The sequence below is a fragment of the Mesoplodon mirus genome, assembly GCF_964341445.2.
Source record: "Mesoplodon mirus genome assembly, chromosome: 9".
In the NCBI taxonomy this organism is placed as follows: domain Eukaryota; kingdom Metazoa; phylum Chordata; class Mammalia; order Artiodactyla; family Ziphiidae; genus Mesoplodon; species Mesoplodon mirus.
This window is the reverse complement of record NC_138985.1, coordinates 37,122,471-37,141,406: the sequence shown is the minus strand read 5'-3', so window position 1 is coordinate 37,141,406 and position 18,936 is coordinate 37,122,471. Positions and strand designations below refer to the sequence as shown.

At 33.2% G+C, this 18,936-nt stretch overlaps 1 protein-coding gene across 2 annotated transcripts in view; it reads left to right on the top strand.

The window, feature by feature from the left end:
• Window positions 1–18,936, top strand: part of SEMA3D (semaphorin 3D) — a 210,103-nt gene that overhangs the window by 56,253 nt on the left and 134,914 nt on the right. Inside the window, exons 3-4 of one of the 2 annotated variants that reach the window (XM_082632042.1) lie at window positions 14,770–14,795; window positions 16,466–16,656. In XM_082632042.1, the coding sequence (XP_082488168.1) occupies window positions 16,506–16,656 (151 nt within the window). In that variant the 5' untranslated portion in view covers window positions 14,770–14,795; window positions 16,466–16,505. The remainder of the gene's footprint in view (window positions 1–14,769; window positions 14,796–16,465; window positions 16,657–18,936) is intronic. The other variant, XM_082632043.1, reaches the window with a different exon arrangement.

The window sequence follows — 18,936 nt, the reverse complement described above, 5'->3', positions numbered from 1 at the left end:
CTGTACCCACAATACTGATTTTCAAATGATACTGTTCACTTCCTATGCGTCCTGGCTGTAGATTATTTTCCTTGATTAAAAATATTTAATAATTGGGCAAAAAAAGAAAGTAAGTCAGAAGAACAGATTTTTTTTAATGTTTTCCCTTTAATTTGTTCATTTCTTACCTATCTAAAAAACATTTATTAGACTTCTGCTTTGAGCCTAGTCAACTTCTATGGGCTATTTAAGGGAGATTTAAAAGAATATACGTTTTCTATGTTTAATCACCTTCCAATATTTTTGGAGAGACAGGAGGCATGTACAGTTCAGGCAATATACAAGATAATTTGACTGTAAGTTAGTGTGGTAGAAAAAAATGTGATCATGATAGAGAGTGAATATTTTGAATTGGAATTTATCCATAAATGCTTTTTGGATGCGATTGGATCTGGGAGAGTAAGATGTCATGCACAGGGAGAAGGAACTGAACATGATTTGGATGGCATGTGTTAGTTGACCATCTTGACTGGAACAGGGAGCACACACTGAGGAATAGAGAGAGAAAGTAATTTATGTGAGGAAGGAACTGGCATACCATACAAGGGAGTTTATATTTTAATTAGAGATGGCATTATGAAAGCAAACACTTTATGAAAACAAACAAATCTGGAAACATCAGGCACTCCCAAGATTGTAGTCTACAGCTGGAGTCCAGAATACCAATTGTACTAACCCAGGCATATAGTAACAGCCACTCAAGGCTCCCTTAGTGACCTTGAAAATGAAGTAAAAAAATTAATCCTACACATAAAGTAACATGTATATTACTAAATGACATGACTGACACAGATGACAGCCTTGTTTAGTAGTTAAAGAAGAGATACCGCCTTTTCTTCCCATACGTATGTTACTTCTCTATTTGATAGAGAGAAATAAGAATAGATCTGAAAGCAGGCTTTCTGATAACTGACTCTGCACTAGATACGATCCCATAACACTGATCCTTTAGAAAGCAAGATTGAAGTAAGTTGAAAAAATTAACCTCTTTTAAGAAATAGGTTTATGTATGTTGCCTGTTAATTATTTTCAGAATATTTATGTGCACTTTACTAGAACTACATAATATCCCTGTTAGGTTGATGACATATTAACATACTAAATTTACATAAAAGAACTCTAACACTCTGAGTGGTTAATTAAATTCCTGAAGATAAGATGTCCTGTAGGAGGCAAAGCCAGGACTTCCATCAAGCCTTAGGGCTTTATTGCTCTTTCCACTACAGCATGATTCTTCCCTGTTCATATTTCTCTGTGTCCTTTATAAAATAATTGCTGGAGAAGTTGACATATATTAAAAAGATTTTAATAGTAGAAGTTATATGACAGAAATCTACAAATAGCAAAATATCAAAAGTGTTTCCCCCAGTTGAAAATCTTCTCCCAGTTGATGCACATTCATTTTTAGCAACAATAAGGCATAATTTATCTTCCAATGGTAATTATTTTAATCCTTTTTACAGATTTGAAGTTAAAAACATTATAGACAGTTGTATAATTTAATTGCTTTAAACCTTATCATAAAATACCATTTATAGAATATAATAATTTTTCTTAAAATATATGAATTTACAAATTTTCCCTAGGTGGGTGGATGATATATGTGTCTGTTTCAAATGGTTCAAATGAAATATCTGAGAAATCAAAGTTGCATGCCTACTTTACACTGATGCTTATCACAGTCCCTGGCAGTCATCCCTTTTTGAGTGAGTAAGTAAAATAGTACTTATTCACTTAAACTTAAAATAGTAAGTTACATAGTAACGTTCAAAAAGAGAACCCTTTATTAGAGTAATGCAATACAAGAATTTTATTGAAGAGTGCCTGAAAAACGGATTTTTTTGAAGTTCCAAGGATAGGAAGATATCTTTTTCTCTCATCATTTTATAATCAAGAATTTTTTCCTGTTGTTTGACATTCCAAAATATGCATGCATGCACTATTACAATTGAACTTCACATTCTTTCTTGGCCAAGACAGCAATAACCTTTACATTTCTACTTTTCTCTAAGTGGCTTTCATATTTTACCACTTCGACACTGCTCTCCTACCCCGTTTGAATCCGGGTATGTGTTTACTTAGGAAAACATTTGTGCTGTGAATGTTTTAGGACTATGGTGGTTGTAAAGACAGGATGAGTATTTAAATATGTGCTTAATTTCTGCTAAGTTCAATTTTGTGCTTTGTCTTCTAGATAAAAGTCAGCAATTAACAGAAGGAGACAAAGGGGAAGTATAAAGAAAGAATCACATTAAAATATTTTCTTATTATAAAACTTTCTTATTATAAAAAACTTTCTTATTATAAAACTTATAAAACTTTCTTATAAAACTTTCTTATTATAAAACTTTCTCCACTGAGACCAACGGGGATATAGGGAGAGTGAAACTTAACAAAATTTCCCAAATTACTGATGGGCATTTGCTCAGTTCCCAATAGGTACCAACAGGATTCGTTGGCAGATGACACCCAGTTGGGGGAACGGAACTATCTTAATCTGTATTAAGGAATAATCATCGTAATGGCTAATGTTTATTTTACACATACTATGTGGAGAGGGAATTTAATGTGTACTATTTCAAATCAAATAACATATCAAATTTGCCTTTTTCCCTAAATTTTGAAGAAATTCTTGTCTAGAAAGTGGTAAAACTAGAGCTCATGCCCAAGCCCACCTGACTCCAGATTTCAAACTTTTTATGATTTCATGGCCCCTCTACATACAGGGGTTTTCTGCAACATTCTCAAGTGAGGTGAGAAAAATGTGATTCTGAAAACTCTTGGAAAAAGATACCCAGAAATACCAAGAATGTTCCTGACCCACTCAGTCATTCCTCCTATTCTCTGTGGATATGAATCTTTGTAGCAGACATGGGGTCATTCTATTTTGATCCAAAGTTTCCCTATGTTTCTGGTAGTCTTAAGGCTACACAGGCTTTTAAAGTCTTCATGATAGCACACAGAGGTGACATATGGAGATTTTTGGCTGCTTCATCACCATACATCATATAAGTGGGCTGGTGAAGGAAAAAGGAAGAGATCAACTGCTTCTTTCATTTATTTAACACATATATGCTCATTGCCTACTCCATGCCAGACACTGTGCTAGACTTTGGGGATACAGTGGTGAATGTGATTCATGTCTGCTTTCATGTGGTTTAAAAGAAGTACATGTGTCTGCAGATGGAGATTACACTTGTTCTGGAAGGTACAAATGAAAATCTTATGAGGTATAGGGAATAGCCTAAATATTATTTGGAAACATCTTTTAAACTGTGATTTTACCATACTATAACAATTTACTCTTTTGAATACTTTGAAAAAGCACAGCAGTTATAATTTAAAGCTACAGTTCTTTATGTGTATAAAGTCTTTTGGCTCTTACAATATCCAAATAAGCTTTCAGAAGTAACTTTAGGTTGGCTTACCCTCAAAACTGTTTCTAAATATTAATCTCAGTTCCAAGACTTTTGTCAAACACATTTAGTAACCCCAAATTGAATATTCTAATATAAAAAGCATTTGTTTTTCACTTGGCCTTTATTATTATTTTTTAACAATTTCCATGTCCAATAAAGCAAGTATATTCTTTTGGTTAGGATTTCATTTTGGCAGCTCATGTTGCAGTGCTCAACAAACTGGAAGTACAGAGAAAATAATGTATTATTATTCCTGCAGCATGGGATCTTATCTTATCTACTTGTGCGTGGAAAAAAACTTACATTGTGGGATGAAAGTTGGGAACTTTAATGCCAAATTACACAAACACATTTGCAAGCATGATAGGAGAACATGGGAGTTTCCAGGTTTCCTTTTAAGTTTCATACCCACTTAATATCTTTGGAAAAATAGTTGCTATCATAATTCATGGAAAAATGGCAGAACTTTAAGTTAACATTTTTTGAGAGCTACCTATATGCCACACAAGGTCGTAAGTGCTTTCCATGCATTATCTCATTTTATTCTTGTAACAACCATATTTAATAAGAACTGACAATCCTGTTTTACAGATGAGGAAACTGGACTTAGAGAAATTAAGTGAATTCTTTCAGGATGTAAAGCTGATAAGTAGCAAAACGGGGATTACAATCCAAACCATCGCAGAGCCAGCGCCTAAGCCCTTAAGGCTGTGTTACCCCTGGGAGATTCAAGAATTTTATAGTAGTTGCTATAACACATGGTAAAAATAAATGAGGTTAATTATTGAGGATTTTGAGAGATTACCTAAAGTGAATTCTGTACTTTAAAATCCAGACCACAGTGCTAGTTTCACTTATGAGTTAACTTCAGAGGTTATATCGTAGGAAGTGATATGATATTTTCTCTAAGAGAGAAATATGTAAAAAATAAAAATGAGCACACATCTGTAGCTGCGTGCTCAACTCAGGAATCTCCTGCTTATTCTAATTGAGGGAGAAAGATTTGGGATGGTCATTTATTTTTTATCTCTTTACTTATTTATTTATATACAGTCAGCAGTCTTCTATTTGTGTACAAGGTGTTCTGCCACTAATTTCTGTGAGATCTCAGGGAATCACTGCGCTTGGTTGCTTAAGCTTAAAAATGAATGGGTTGCAAATGAGGAACATTCTACAAAATAAGGAATCAGTACAATTAAAAAATATCAGCATCGTGAAGGACAAAGAAACTGAGGAACTGCCCCCAATTAAAGAAGGTTTTAGAAACAAGGAGACAAAAGGTGTGATCCTGGATTGGATCCTAAACCAGGAAAAAAACATTAGTGGATCAGTTGGCAAAATATAAATAAGGTCTATAAATCAGTTGACAGTATTATATCACATTTAATTTTCTGGGATGGGCATTTAAATCCACTTTTTCAGATACAGCTGGTAAGGATGGGATTAAACACAACCCAGAAACTGATATTAAATTTACACAATGCTATATGTCAATTATATCTCAATAAAAAAGAAAAAGAAAAAAAGAAACTGATACTGGTAGCTAAGGAACTAGATAAGGATGGCAAGGAGGGTGGAAGGGAAAATTGGATAGCCAAATATTCAGCACACGACTTTAACAGAACAATCATCCAAAAAAAAAAAAAGCAAAATATATTTACATAAGAAAGAGTTTTAGAAATAACAGGCTACCTGATATAGAAGTTGAAATTTCTGGTACCTTATCAGTCTCACTTCATAAGACAGCAGCCCAGTCCATTCTTCACACAGCCATATGGCTCATGCCCTGGGCAATTGCAAGTTACTTTTAAAATATAAATGTGTTAGTCTAGGACCTACTCTCTTATATGTATTAAGAGAATGTAGGTAAAAGGGATGAATTCACCTTTACCCATGAGCTTGTTAACAAGGTCCACACTATACTTCCATATTGCATATCTGGTATAACTAATAGTGTTTCTGAAAGAAAGTGTTATAGAGTGATATTCAAAAATATGATATCTTCATATGAAGGTATATATAAAGTTTAAAACTTGTGTTAATTATAAAACAATACTCTATCATTTTACAATAATGCTATTTGGTGTATACATTATATTTATTTTTAGTTTTATTAGTGTCTGACCCACATGAATTGAAATATGCATTTTGAAGACAGTAAAGCTTATGTTATACAAACATTAAATGCTTATGCAAATATGTATTTGAATAATAATTGAATATGGAAGGAATTTTTTAATATATGCTTTTAATATTCCATCTTAGGGCTAGTAGATATATGAAGATGTTCTAACATGCACGATAGCTCTTTGAATATGTGGGAGAGATAACCTCAAATCTGGTATGCTATAAATACAGCAATTTTGTAAGCTGTTGTAAATAATACTTGGTATGTTTGCAGATCTGGAATGGTTTAAATGTAATTGATTTTTTAACTTTTTAACTTACCTAAACCTAATTCAGTATTAACATAAGATCTAATTTTGTTCTGCTTTCAGTCAAGAGATATTGCTTTCCTATTTTCTGGGTTATTATACTCAATAAGCTAAAAATTATTTTTGAGCTCCTGCTATATATCAATGTTTTGCTGTGTTATGATAATCATAGGACATTAATAATGAAGTTAGATCAACCACATTTTGTAAGCTGTTATGAATTTCAAAATATACTTTATAATAAAATAACAATTTTAAGGTTAGTAAAAAAATGTAAAAAATTGAGCTTGGATAAAATATAACTTTTTAAACATGACTATTTTTTTCATGCAAGAAAATTCTTTTAATTAATGATTTAATACTTTACATATGTCAAAGGATGTCAGCAACTTATAAAATATAAAGTACGTAAACTTCTTAAGTAGCATCATAACTAGAAAGGGTAATTTGTTTAAAGAAAGTGAAATGTAAAGAACACTGATAAGAGTTTGTGAAAGATCTTTTTACACATTTTAAAAATAAAGGTGAGGGGTAGGAATGGAAAACAGTACACTGAATTAAATAGGATAGATGGATAGGATAGATGCAAAAAAATTAAAATGTGTATGTAATGTATTATGATCCAATATAAAGGATATATTGAATTGTAGCATGTCATTACTATATTTTGAATACACCATTGAGTATAGTATATCCTTCAATTCTACATAGCCCACAAGGTTATTTAAAATTCCCTGTTTTCCCCTTTGAAGCTAGTATCCTTTCTGGAAAAGACACCAAAAGAAGCCTGATCCTTTTAATCTTTTAATACAAGTGAAAATCTTAAAGTCAAGCATTATACATATTCACCAGTGTTTATTCTATTTTGATTCTATTTCTTATATTAAGTTGTTATTTGATTGGATATTTAGTTATTTTCTCTTTCTTAAAGAACTACATCATTTAATTTATTTTTTCATTGAAGTATAGTTGATTTACAATGTTGTGTTAATTACTGCTGTACAGCAAAGTGATTCAGTTATACATATATATATATATACATTTTAAAAAATATTATTTTCCATTATGATTTATCATAGGATATTGAATATAATTCTCTGTGCTGTACAGCAGGACCTTGTTGTTTATCCATTCTAGATATAATAGCTTACATCTGCTGACCCCAACCTCCTACTCCATCCCTCCCAAATCCCCTCCCCCTTGGCAACCACCAGTCTATTCTCTATTTCTGTGATTCTGTTTCTGTTTCATAGATAGATTCATTTGTGTCATATTTTAGATTCCACATATAAATGATATAATATGGTATTTATCTTTCTATTTCTGACTTACTTCACTTAGTATGATAATCTCTAGTTGCATCCATGTTGCTGCAAATGGCATTATTTCATTCTTTTTTTTATGGCTGAGTAGTATTCCATGGTATATATATACCACATCTTCTTTATCTGTTCATCTGTTGATAGACATTTAGATTGTTTCCATATCTTGGCTATTGTGAATAGTGCTGCTATGAACATAGGGGCACATGTATCTTTTTGAATTACAGTTCTGTCCAGTCATATGCCCAGGAGTGAGATTGTTGGATCATATGGTAGTTCTATTTTTAGTTTTGTGAGGAACCTCCATACTGTTTTCCATAGTGGCTGCACCAACATACATTCCCACCAACAGTGTAGGAGGGTTCCCTTTTCTCCACATCCTCTCCAGCATTTGTTATTTGTAGACTTTTTAATGATGGCCATTCTGACTGGTGTGAGGTGATACCTCATTGTAGTTTTGTACATCATTTAATTTGAATGAGTAGCACTGGAAGCACTCCAGATACAATTGTATCTTATCCTTCATGACAAAATTCAGACCATCACTGATTGTCCCCGCTTAAGCCATAGAAATGGAGTTTGTTTATTTACTTGCATGGTCATTTGTTTGTTTTGGTGGTAACCTGTGATTATTTTCTTCATTTATCTTCATACTTCTGGAAATCATATAATAGTTCCCTGAGAACTCTTTATTTTACAGCCCTTATAAACCCTAGGCATATGTTCAGGTCATTATTAAATGTCTTTAAAACCATAATTTGCTTTTGTACTTAAAGAGAATCTTAATAGAAAATTAAATCAAATGCAGTAATTAAAAAATGGCTAATACACATTGATCACTTACTATGTATTGGGCATGGTGTAGTGCTTTACCTCATGGTTTATAATCCTTACAACAAATGAGTTAAATACTGGTATAATCTACTATTTCAGATGTGATAAGTGAGACACAGTGAAGTTAAGTAACTTTCCCATCAATAAACAGGAGGTCAGCGGCAGACCTGGGCTTTGTGCCTGCGTGCTCAAGCATCATGCCACTCTACTTCTGACATGTCCTGGAGGAGTTATGGAAGGTATAACTGGGCATGTTTAGAACTATAGGTAGAAGAAATTTAACAATGCAATCATATAAGTGTACAAAAATGAAAATTATAATATTAGTTTATGTATAATAGTTACAACTTTATTTTCAAATTATTTTTAGTGTTTTTATAGCAGAACTAAACCAAATGTGAGAGTATTGACTGGGTTATAGTCTTGAGAACTTTTGAATTTCTGGTAATAGCTGGTAGATCATCTGTGACAAAATTCAGAGTTCTATTACAGATGACTGTCTTCAGAGACCCAGCCCTTTTCTGGGCTAGCAGCCCCTACAAAGAGCACGTGCAAACTTATCTTGTAATATTTGCCTAAGAAAGACAATAGTCATCAGTTGTTGAATCCCATTTGCTAAAGATAAATTTTAAAATATTAATGACTTTCACATTTAATTACATTAAAATTATTTTATTTATTTATCTATCTATTTACTTATCTATTTAATTTATTTATAGCAGAGTAGTGTCGATTATCATAAAATTCAAATCTGATGTGAAGACTGAGTTTCTAAATTCTGCATATGACACTTAGTTCCCTTCACATGCTGCCTATTTTTATTACCAGATAGTTTTATGTTTATGAAGTGAATTATTTAAACTCTTCTTGCTATGCATATGGAATCCTTACATTGCTAGAAATGTTTATTTCCCTTAGGCATTTCATTAAATAGTGAAAAAGAAATAAATTGTGTTCATGTGTTCTAGCACATCCTTTTGCTTTTTAAAAAAGTCATTTAACTTATCATAAGTGTTTTGGTCTCAGAAGTACCTGCATTCCTGGAGACTTTATGGGAATATGAAGTTCAGGATCACATTTTTTCTGCTCTATGCTGTTTTTCAGATTAAGAAGTTTGCTTTTAGATACTGGAGTTGCTGGTAATTTGATTGGATTTCTTGGTCTGTTGATTTAAAAGTGTTAGGAGTTTTAAAGAGAATCCTTATAATTTTTCTATATCACATGCCTTAAAAACGTAATTTAATTAGTTCATTATTATTTACTAGTTTCCAATAGTTACAACCTTTAGATCTTAAGTTAAATATAGTGTGAACCCATGTTATAATTTAGTTTTACTATAGGAACTTACTTTACTATTTCCTATACATAAGTAGTTTTATACAATAGGTTGATATCAGTTTTACAGCTTGACAACTAATAACCCCTGTATATTGTTTTTGAGGATATGATGAATCTCTTATCTTACAGTCCTGTGAAGTATCCACTAAGCAATAAAAAAAAAAAATTTTGTTTCCTTCTTGTAGCGTAACTAATCTTTTCAATAAATATTTTTAATTGGAAAAGATAACATACATGTGAAAATTGTAAAAAACAGCACCACCACACAGGTCAGGAAATAAAAAGAAATTCTTAACTGTACATGCTTGTCTATCATTCCTATGCTGGTGCTGTGCTCTTCTCTTTGCATGTCTTTGCACTGCTCCATCCTTGTTGTAAGCACTGCCGAAGTAAAAGCACCATGAGAATATCTTTAAGTGTAATAAGATACCTATGTTGCTTTGAAAGACAAGCTACATGAGGTGCACAATTATTTCTGCTGATACAGAGACCATGGGGCCAATAAATTAATTTGTATATAGAAAATTTGTATATTCGATCATTGAAGAGTCAATTTTTTTAAAGATGTAAATCTATTTATTGCCCACATAACAGAAATAGTAGATCAGTATTATAAAGTCTGGGAAAATTTTTATTGGGCATATAACTCAATGTCTAAATTAATAGCTAAATGTGTGCTTTAGGAAAGAAAGTTAAAACTTTTGGATATTTACCAGAACATGATTCTCTTTTGATGCTAATGATATTCCTAAAAGATAAAAGGAATAAAATAGAGAAACTTCTCAATAACAGACACATGGTTAACTCTTTTTATTTCAAGAAAATATGATTGTTCTGCCTTCTTAATTACAGTAATTCCTACTCTGCTTTATTCAACGTTTCATTGACTTAAAAATCTCTTTTTAAACTGCAGAGGGCACGTATCAGAATATTTGAGTGTAGGATGTTAAGTTTTAAAAAACAATCAGTTTAAATAATATACATTTATATTTTGAATACAAAAGGCAGACATTAAAATTTGACAAGATATAATTCTCAAAAAGTCTATCAGAATTCCAAAGCGTGAAGGATAAGATTATCTTGGTCATGAAAAGATGCATGGATCAAAATGCTCTCTAAAAAATGAGAATTTGGAAAGAAAAACCTTAAACCTTTGAATTGTGGATTAATCAAATTTAAAGAGAAACAAACTATGATTATGCTGTTGTTGCTTTCTCTGACCCAACAAATTGATAACCATTAGTGATCTGCTTTGAGTAACCAATTAATATGAGATATAGGCAAAAGAAGATGGCTAGAAAAGTCATTTATAGTCATGTCTTATTAATTTTTTCTAACTGTATTAATTATTTGAGCAGTTTGGGCTTCGGAGGCACTTGATTTCTTTAGGACTTCTTTACAATGTAAGCATGGTTTTGCTGTTACTGTCATGTTCAGGAAAAAATGTAACCCATGATATTAAATCTAATATGTTACACATGTATGTTCTGAAATCTCATTATTCTATTATTTTTTATTGAGCTGGATTCATTAGAGGTAAGATCGTGGATAATTTGATCTGGCTCTAAGTACAAGGCTATAAGTCTTCCAAACTCAAGTAACATGTAACAGTGGTGCTTTGGTGAGCAGGGATTTATACAACAATATACTTTCAGTGTATTTTAGAAATACAAACGTGTTTAAACCACTGCGAAATAAAAATGGACTTACTGTAATTTATTCTTACTGACATAGAGTTTAGCATGTAAGTCTCTTTTTTCATGATCTCTGAAAAATCAGATGGTCTGACAGACTCCTTTGGAATATATCAATTGATGAAGAATTCATGACATCTGAAGGCAATGAAGTCTATTAATGGACAGTTAAAATTCATCAACCAAAAGTTCCTACCCTATAAATTCCATCCATTGGTAATAATACTGTACACTTGAGCAGTGATTGCATACCCTCGATGGTACTAAAGTAGTAGAATATCATGTGTATTAGAAAACACAGAAAGAAAAATTGGAAAAGGATGACATAAAATAAATGTAAATGACAATTTTAGTGTTCCAAGCACCATTCCAGTGAGCCTTCATTCATCCCACTTGCATTCTGCTTTGATGTCACTGCACTTGATCAATGGAATATAAGATATCTCTCTGCAAACATAAAGTTTCTCCTTGTTTGCCTATGTTGTCTCTTTGTTCAAGTTTATTCTATAATTTCTGTTTGGTTCTTTGTCGCAATGTTCCATATCCCTGCCAGGAAATAATGTTACTAAATTGATCAGTCTATGTACTCTATAGGAAAACCAACTGATCAAACAATAACTCAAAAATATGAGTTACAGTTAGGCTAAAGTGAGTTTATACTGGTAGTACCTTTAATTTGGGGATGGTCATAGCTCTTTGTGTCTCGTGAGTTAGATAAAAAATTCTCGAGTGACCTCATGTGCACCAAAAAGGTATGAAGAACAAGTAACTCTTTATAAATTAAGAAATCAAGGATTCTTTTTCTCCCTTCTCCAACCTACACACACACACACACACACACACACACACACACACAAGCACACACATACCTGAGAAATGATCCTACGTCTAAGTTCAAGGTTTTCAGGTGTGAAGACTTATCATGTATTTTCTTTTCCTATGCATATGGTCTATTTTTTCACTATAATTATACGTTCTTGCAACAAATAGATATAAATAAGAGAAATCAATGAAGTTCACATGTAAAATTTTATATTCCTTGCTCCTCAAATAATATTTTTGATGATTTACCATCCATCTAATAAGTTCTGGACTCTTTGTATTCCTTTGGGAAATGGCACAAGGCCTTCTTGAGTGTGAGATTATGCATTTGGAGCTCTGATTTAGTGGAACAGTGTGTAAAAATCTCTCATAATCACAACACTCCCTATTGGCTCCACATCTGAAGATCCCCAAGGGTGCTGTTTGTCCCAGTGAACATGTGGAACAGATTATGTGCAGTTAATTGGCTCCAGGTCGAGCTTGTTACAGACAGTAGCATGCAGTATAACCTATGCAATTCACCAAATCCACCCACTTTAGGTTAAATCACACCTACTGCTCTCTATAATTCCTCCCAGATGCAGAACACACACACGTGTAGGTACAAAAAACACACACAGACACACACACCCACTGACATGCACTGGAAGATAGCAAAATACCAATAGATTATTGGAGAGGTTGTTGGCAATACATTTAACCCATAAATTATCTCAATTAAAAGATTAACTGTTGAATTCAAAGGATTGTTGGGAGGAAAAACAAAGAATCAGGAGCAGCAGGTTATAGAGTGATTGTTTTATAGGAGAAAAATACATAAAGTTTAAAAAAAAGTTCCAGGAGTTTCAGAATTTTTGTTTTATTTTGTCCCTCACCCTTAACACATGGTTCAGCACGTGTGGACACTTATCGGAATGTCATACGAGCAAGGAAAGCAGTGCTTTGATTTTTAAGTTATTTAACAATATTAATGAGTTAGGTAACAAGGAACAGTGTGACTACTGTTCATTGGAAACCAAAACATCAATCTTCTTAACTTATAGTGTTGGACCACAGGGCATGTCTTAGCGATTAATGACCAGTTGGAGGAGTAGATATCTCAATATATAGCTAAGGGCCATTAACCTCAACTGGTCATTAATTCACAGGAAATGTCCTGTACTGAGGTCATTATTGCTAATAAAATGAACACACGGAAAGTTTCCTCTCTTTTGCATGTGTACCTAAACATACATTCACATTACATGCATTGTTACATGTCATAAAAAAGTAGTATTACATATGTCCAGAAGCTCAGAAAAACTAAACCTAATGAGAAATTTAATATACTTAATCTCTATATTCAACTAACCTTTCACTCTTTTTGGAGGGTATGGGTAGGTGGAAGGATACATGTTTGTGTGGCAAAGCTGTGGAGCTGCTGTGATCAGACACCCATTTTCTGCTAACATGTGGACATAGGGAAAAGTAAAAGAAACAGGCAAGTGGGATTAGAGAAGCACTGATGAATATGGATGCAACTAGCACATATGATCTAAGACCAAAGGCAGTGTGGGATAACAGCATCGTTTGAGTCCTAATATTGTATATTAGCTACCAGAACAGGCATGGGGCACATTTAAGCATTAGGCCGAATCCCTCTTTGGTTACCTCTCTCTTTCACTCCACTGGATTATGCTACATTGTCTCGCCCTTTCCAGACCTATCATGCTTCCAGCTTTTCAGGAACCCTTAACTAGGTATCGTTGTTACCTGGAAATGTCTCTTTTTGCTTCTTATTCTCCTTTCTCTGTCCTCTATGAAGCTATCCTTGTCTTACTTAAACCTATATGATACTCCTTTGAGCTGCCTTCCATAACATCTTAGAAATATCTCGATTTTAGCAATTATTTCATGATACTTTATTTGTGTATAATCAACTGCTCCTTTCAAATAAGAATCTTATCTTTCTTCTCACTTTAATAAATCATTGGAGATGAGTTATGTTGTTAATGACCATAAGTATATGTGTATTATATATTCTTAAATGCATATTCTTATTTGCAAAAAAACAGTAAGTTTTTAAGGAGAATCTGTAACTCAAAGAATGCATCTGTGTTTTACTGGTGTAAATGTAAAATTGAAAATTTGCAAACATGCATTTCTTAAGACAGTGAGTAAATTAAAACTCACATAACTTAAAACTAATCCTGATAAATCTTTCTGTAGACCAGGTAAGTGACTCTGTTTTTTGCCAATAGCATATGCGTTTTCCTACTAATTTTGAAATAATACAACTCTTTATTTTTTAAGAGTTTGTTTTAAATATGTTATTTACAGAAGGGCTTTATTAGTGTTTTATTTTAAAGTATATATTACTGAAATTTTTAAAACTAGAATTTTCATTAAGGACTGCTAATAGTGTAGATCTTTTTGGTCAGACAGACATTCCTGTTTTCTCTTAAATTATGTCATTAGGTGAAATCATCAAGAAATGTCAAGTAAATGTGAATAAAATACGTTATATGTGGCAAATGTGAATAAAATATGTTACATGTGACACATTCACATATGTCAAGTAAATGTGAATAAAATATGTTATGTGTGGCCTACGATATTCTTAAATGAGTATCTAAATCAACTTGATTCTTTTCATTTGTAGTAATCTTCTAAATCAAAGAAGTAAATATGCATGGATTACACACAAAGAGAATAGTTTGGTACTTTCTACGGGTAATTAAAGTAACTGAGAAAATATACTTTATTAAGCATTCATATTCAACGTTTCATGAAGAAACAACATACAATTTGTAGTCTATTCTTAGAATGTTTGTCTTGTATAAAAAATTAATACATCCTTATATTTTATTTTATTTCACATTCCCAGATTGATCTTAACTTCTGAGATTTAAGGTAAGTTTAAGGAACCTTGATTCAAAGTCATTGAGGCATTTTAGTAAAGAGTTGATCTACCATAAGAAAAATACTCTTATTTAGACATTCTCTTAAAACTAAGCCATATAGACATAAAATATTTATTTTGATATTAAATAATTACAAAAATACTAAAGTATAATACTTTTTTATTATGGCTAAAGCTGTTACCAAGGAATTATTGGCACTTGAAGCAGGTACCACATCTGGAATCCTCCCAGGAAGTACTCATAGCAAGATACTTTCTGTGGGATATTTATTAGAAGATGTCGAGGAGAAAGAAGAGAAGTTGAAGACTGCATCAAGAGTTGAAGGTCACTTGATTCTGCCATAATGAAAAGCACCTAAAGACTTAAGGGCTAAGGAGGCTGATTCAAGCTGAAGTCCAGAACAAATGTTTTAAGCCATCTCTTATTTGCTGCATGACCTTGAGAGAATTATCAAACCCTGTACCTCCGTTTCCACATCTGTAAAATGAGGAAAATAATTACCTATCTTTCTTGACTGTCATTAGAATTGATTAAAAAATAAACGGAGGCATATTAAAATTTTTAAGAGTTTATTTGAGCAAAACTCAGTTTGAATTGCGTGGCACCAAACTGGAAGTTGTTAGGAGCACTCCACTGAGAGGATATTAGGGGGAAGACTTACACAAAGAAAATTTCGGAAACAAAGAAAGGAAATTATTTTATTAGCTATAGCTTAAAGCCTAGTTAACTGGTTGTTCTTAGAGTTCTGAGTTCATAGCTTTGAGGCATTTATAGGCTGAGATTTTGTTTTATTAGGTAGGCTACCATGGCATTAGAGCCACCTCAGTCTAATGACCTACTTGTTTAATTAATTTAACAGCATTAAGTGATTTAATTTACGTAACACACTTCTTAAAAAGTATCTGGTTCATGTAAATACTCAACGAATATTATTTGTAATTATTATTACCAGGCTTAGTTTGAAATATGTGTGTTTTGATTTACTCCGTGTCTTAACAAAGACAACCAAGGCAGCTTGTTTATGGCAACCTAGTTAAAAACTGCCTCCTCTTATAAACCCTTTTATTTTACAGTTTGTTTTTATATTCAGTGCTGCCCTGTGTGGAGTAGTATAGGGTGCAGGTAAAATTGCCTTGTCCCAGGCCTAAAATCTATACTGGTGGCCCTGACCTGATATGTCCAGTTGTCCCAATTTTAGGTGAACTGTTAAAATATTTTTTTTGTGAGAAACGAACTCTCTCAAAATGACAGCTTTTATTAAATTTTGCTTAAGGATCTTTTCCTTTGAGGATGGTATGGGGAAAGTGTAGGCTTCTACCAGTATTCTTATCTGATCAAGAATTCATCAAGTTACAGAAAGAATTGGTCACTCCTATATTTGCATGAAACAAAACAAAACAAAAACTTTAGTAGAAGAATAGTTGCTAATTAACATAAGTAGTTGAATTTTTAGTTCTGTACTCATGTCCTCTGAGTAAAGCCAGATCTGAATTTTACTACTCAGTTCTGATTCGTTTCCCTTGCAACAATTTCTAAGAGCAGAACAAGAGAGAAGGAGCAAGTATTTTTTTAAATCTACATACATTCAGAAAATTATCATTTAGTAAGTGTAGGAAAATCTGCAAACTGCTATATTAATAGTTCTTTTCTTCTTTTTAGATTAAATTAACGCTGTTTGAAACAGAACATTGTTTTCATCATGATTGTTACTAAAGATGAGAGACCAAAGTCCAGAAACCATGATTTTTACCTTTTTCGTGCCCTGATGATGCTAAGCATGACCATGCTGTTTCTTCCAGTCACTGGAACGTCTAAGCAAAATATTCCACGACTCAAGCTAACCTACAAAGGTAAATGTGTCAGTGTTTTTCAGGTTGCCTTCTTTTATTTAGAAATGCATACTGACTTCAGTGAAATGTTTGTAGTATTGGCGTCAGTTAATAATAAGATTATTATAGAATGCAAAGCCCACTGGTTCATTATTCTTGGTGAAGAAGATAGACACCAAAACTGTTCATGTGTGCTTTTCAGTTCATTATTTACAATTTTTAACTACTGATTAGCATAATTAGGAAATTTTGGTCAGCAAGTTGTAGTCAGTTTTTTTGGGCTATGCTGCGCAGCATGTGGGATCTTAGCTCCTCCACCGCAGATGGAACCCACGCCCCCTGCATTGGAAGCACGGAGTCTTAACCACTGGACTGCCAGGGAAGTCCCTGTAGTCAGTTTTATATTAAAATAAATCAATACCTATGTATGGTCAGGCCACTCAAGATAGCTGTTCTCTTGCTCTCTGTAAGTCCCGAGTTCAACCTGTGCCTGCTTCACCTATACCGTACTCACCTGACAGACCTTCCTACATGCTTGCCCCATGCCCCAGCTAATGATTATTCTAATTTTAGCCACCATGATAGCCTATCAAAGGGGCAGTTAGGGGCGGGCCCCTCTGCTGGTTTCCCTGGTAACTGATGAGCCAAACTGCCGTCAATTTCCCTTATAAGTGGTAACCTCCCCCTGCCCGTGGGAGTGAAGCCTGCCCGCTTTGTCCTGCTTCTCCATGAGCCGCATACGTCGTGGGGTGTTGCTCCAGAACCTTGCTTCAGACATGTAAGATTTCCCATCCATTAAACCTTTGATGTCTCTGTCGCTGACTCTGGGCTCTTTGGTCTTGAAGCTGGACAAGCACAAGCCTTGTAGGCCTGTGGTGTGCAGCTCAACAGCCTAAAAATAGAAAAATCGTTAATTCTATACAGCTGCTACTAATTTGTTGATCCTTAGTATTTTTTAAAACAGTAAGCTATCTTCAAAAATATTAAAAAACTAAAATACCTTTAATATCTCAAGCATATACATATTTTATTGTTTAAAACATAGTCTGTGAGAAAAGCTTAAAATACAGAGAGGAGAAAACATTTAAGAAATGAAATCTACTAAGCTAATTGTTTTTAAATGTTTAAATTAGTATGAAAGCAAAGTTTATATGCTAATATGTGTTTATATGTAAGTGTAATATATCTATATATATATCGAGAGAGAGAGAACAAGCCGAATTTCATGCTCAAAGATTTCTTTTTTTTTTTTTTTTTCTGTAATATCCCCTTGGCTTCTTTAATACCTAAATAATGAGAGGAATGTAGGGGACTCAAACTCCTTTATTCTGAACTTGGCGGGTAAAAATTATGCTGGCAGTTTTAATCTTTAAGACAACTTATTTTCAGCTCAAATTAAATATCAAAAATACAAGCAAATTTGATGTCTAATGTAAGCTTAAGTGGAATTGTCTTACTTGACTCATTACACATTTCATGTTGGTATTTGTTTGGAATGTATACCTCATGAATTAAAGAGTTAAGGTAACATTATTTTTGAGTTTTTATATTCTCGAATTTCTAGAGCAGAGACAACTAATCTATGGTTAAAAAAATTCAGGACATTGCCTTTGTGCAGTTGAGGGAAGGATCGAATGGAAAGGGATATGAGAGGAAACTTTCTGGGCTTATGGAAATGTTCTCTATCCTGATAGAGATATGGATCACCCAAGTATATAATATGGACTTTTCACAACCCATCATATTACACAAGTCAGATTTGTTTGCCTGTTTTCAAAATTTATCTTAAGAACAGAACAGAAAACAAGTATGAAAAGCCAAACAATAAAAAAAAAAAAAGAGAGAGAAAGTTTGAAAATAGATTGAACGGGAAAAAAAGGAAATACTACCTGGTTTCTGTGATATAGTGAATAACACAAGAGCATTGCATTGATGAGGGTGGACAATGCAAAATAAATTAGACTTGGAAAAAAAGTTTAATCATAGTTAATCATTACTCACTGAGGATTCATCATGAGCAAAGCATTGGTATAAGGAATATGTGTGAATTATGTCCTTTTACCCTCATCACCACCCTGTGAGATGGGGATTATTATCACCTGCCTATAAATGAGGTTAATGAGGTACTGAGAAATTAAGAAATTAAGGTTTCAAATTAGTTGGTGGCTCAGCTCCTGAGTCAGCCCCATGTTTTGGAGAGCCTGGGTGCCTAATCATATTTCTCACACTCTAGACAAGAACAGCAGTTCTTCCCTGAGGCACTTACCTACGGAAGTGAACTTTAAAGTTGACAGAAGCATC